The sequence below is a fragment of the Sinocyclocheilus grahami genome, unplaced genomic scaffold (genome assembly GCF_001515645.1).
Source record: "Sinocyclocheilus grahami isolate Dianchi unplaced genomic scaffold, SAMN03320097.WGS_v1.1 scaffold1423.1, whole genome shotgun sequence".
NCBI classification, from domain to species: Eukaryota; Metazoa; Chordata; class Actinopteri; order Cypriniformes; family Cyprinidae; genus Sinocyclocheilus; species Sinocyclocheilus grahami.
Window position 1 is genome coordinate 20,058 of NW_015506602.1, and position 2,424 is coordinate 22,481.

At 52.9% G+C, this 2,424-nt stretch overlaps 1 protein-coding gene and 1 long non-coding RNA gene across 4 annotated transcripts in view; one reads left to right on the forward strand and one right to left on the reverse strand.

Moving 5' to 3' along the window:
* LOC107570172 (putative homeodomain transcription factor 2) overlaps positions 1-2,424 on the forward strand; it is a 13,642-nt gene that overhangs the window by 8,552 nt on the left and 2,666 nt on the right. For all 3 annotated transcript variants that reach the window (XM_016256376.1, XM_016256377.1, XM_016256378.1), the window contains 8 exons: positions 164-337; positions 439-645; positions 750-878; positions 1,003-1,275; positions 1,357-1,488; positions 1,582-1,668; positions 1,752-1,907; positions 1,998-2,093. In XM_016256376.1, coding sequence (XP_016111862.1) covers positions 164-337; positions 439-645; positions 750-878; positions 1,003-1,275; positions 1,357-1,488; positions 1,582-1,668; positions 1,752-1,907; positions 1,998-2,093 — 1,254 coding nt within the window. The remainder of the gene's footprint in view (positions 1-163; positions 338-438; positions 646-749; positions 879-1,002; positions 1,276-1,356; positions 1,489-1,581; positions 1,669-1,751; positions 1,908-1,997; positions 2,094-2,424) is intronic.
* LOC107570174 (uncharacterized) overlaps positions 1-2,424 on the reverse strand; it is a 12,015-nt gene that overhangs the window by 7,524 nt on the left and 2,067 nt on the right. The window lies entirely within an intron of this gene.

The following is a 2,424-nucleotide window of genomic DNA, read 5'->3' on the forward strand; positions in this document are numbered from 1 at the left end:
CACACACACACACACACACACACACTCACACACACACACACTGTCACACACACTGTCACACACGCACACTCACACACACACACACCCACACACCAGTCCCTCGGGATCTGCTGAATGAATGAGTGTGTGGAGGCGTGACTGACGTGTGTTTTGTGCGCGTCAGTGTCTGTCTGAGGCTGCAGTTCCTCAAGCGGCGGAGAACATGTCGGGTGAAGCATCCAGTGAAGAAGACCCAGAGAACTACAGCGCCCTCCGCAGAGGAGTGGAGCACAAGAACAGCGACTGTACGCTGCGCAACAGAAAAGCTCACCCCTACAAGAAGCATTACACTGCTGAGGTAAAACACGCACACACACACACTCACGCACGCACACACACACGATCAGTGCTTCTGTAGGAGCACAAACACAGCCTCCTTCACTTCTCGTTTGGTCTCAGGAGACGCTGAAGTCGGGCACCAGCTGCAGCTCGCGGACGCAGGACTCTGAGAGCGCGCGGCACGAGTCCGAGACGGAGGATGTTCTGTGGGAGGACTTCCTGCACTGCGCCGAGTGCCGCTCCTCCTGCAGCAGCGAAACAGACGCCGACGGATCCGCAGCCTGTTCTGCCTCTAAGAAAGAGTTCAGAGACGACCCGTTTCATCAGGTGCGTCGTAGATCCACTGCTGCTGCCTCACTGGTTCAGATTTGTTGTGCTCGTGTAAATGATGTTTGTGTGTGTGTGTGTGTGTCGCTCTGCTGCTGGTGAAGGGTCACGTGCCGTGGCTCCACAGCTCTAATCCGGGCCTGGAGCGCGTCAGCGCCATCGTGTGGGAAGGAAACGAATGCAAAAAAGCAGACATGTCTGTGCTGGAAATCAGCGGCATGATAATGAACAGGGTGAGTGCGAAGCAGAGGAAGGAAGGCAGTGAACTGATAGAAATGCATTGAACGTCTCTGGATAGAAGCTTGTGCTAAATCATGATTACATGAAGCCCTGATCTCGTCCTCCTCTCGCCCGCAGGTCAATCTGTACACTCCAGGCATCGGCTATCAGATCTTGGGGAATCTGGTGTCTGTGACGCTGGGTTTGACTCCATTTGCGTACAGATTGTTCCAGCACAAAGAGCCGGAGCAGCTGGCGTCTCTATCGGCCGGTGAGCTGGTGTCTGTGGCCTTCGGCTCGTCCGCTGACGCTCTGGTGATGGCGATGGTGAGCGTGAGCTTCGTGGTGCGCGTCTGTCTCATCTGGCTCTTCTTCTTCTTGCTCAGCGTCGCTGAGAGGACATACAAGCAGGTGAGTGTGTGTCAGCATCCACACGCCGAGCCCGGAGCATCCCGAGCACAGCTCAGCATTTGTCTGATCCTGGTTTTTCAGCGGCTGCTGTTTGCGAAGTTGTTTGGTCACTTGACATCGGCGCGGAGAGCCAGAAAATCAGAGGTCCCTCATTTCCGGCTGAAGAAGGTGCAGAACATTAAGATGTGGCTGTCGCTGCGCTCTTACCTGAAGGTACGCAGCTGATTGAGCTCTCAGTTTAGTCCTTCATGAGACCTGATGCTGTGGCTAACGCTGGGATGATGTCCCATCTGTCTCTGTCTGCAGCGTCGAGGTCCGCAGCGCTCGGTGGACGTGATCGTCTCCTCTGCGTTTCTGCTCACGCTCTCGGTGGTCTTCATCTGCTGCGCTCAGGTCAGTCGCTGGATTAACTCCGTGTGTTTCTCTTGTGACTAGCGTGTTTTACTCCGGTGTTGATGGCAGTGTTTCTCCTGCAGCTGCTTCACGTGCACGAGACGTTTCTGGAGTTTCACTATAACTGGGAGCTGGTGATCTGGTGCGCCTCGCTGTCGCTGTACCTGCTGAGATTCGTCACGCTGGGCTCAGAAACCAGCAAGAAATACAGCAACACCTCCATCTTACTCACAGAACAGGTACAAACACACACACACACACACACACACACACGATACTGTAAAGACACACAAACATCCCAGAGTTTCATCAGATGCGTTTCTTTTCAGATTAACTTGTACTTGAAAATGGAAAAGAAACCAAATAAGAAAGAAGAACTCACTCTGGTCAACAACGTCCTCAAACTGGCCACCAAATTACTGAAGGTATCAGAAAACACACACTCACACACACCACACTCTCTCATCACACGCAAACTCACACAAACAGTCACACGCACACTCACACACACACACACTCACTCTCTCACACACACACACTCTCACACACACACACACACACACACACACACACACACACTCACTCTCACACACACTCACACAAACACACACTCTCTCACAGAGTGTGTGAGAGTGTGTAACACACACACACACACACACACACACAAACACTCTCTCACACACACACTCACTCTCACACACACTCACACACACACACTCTCACACACACACACACACACACACTCTCACACACACA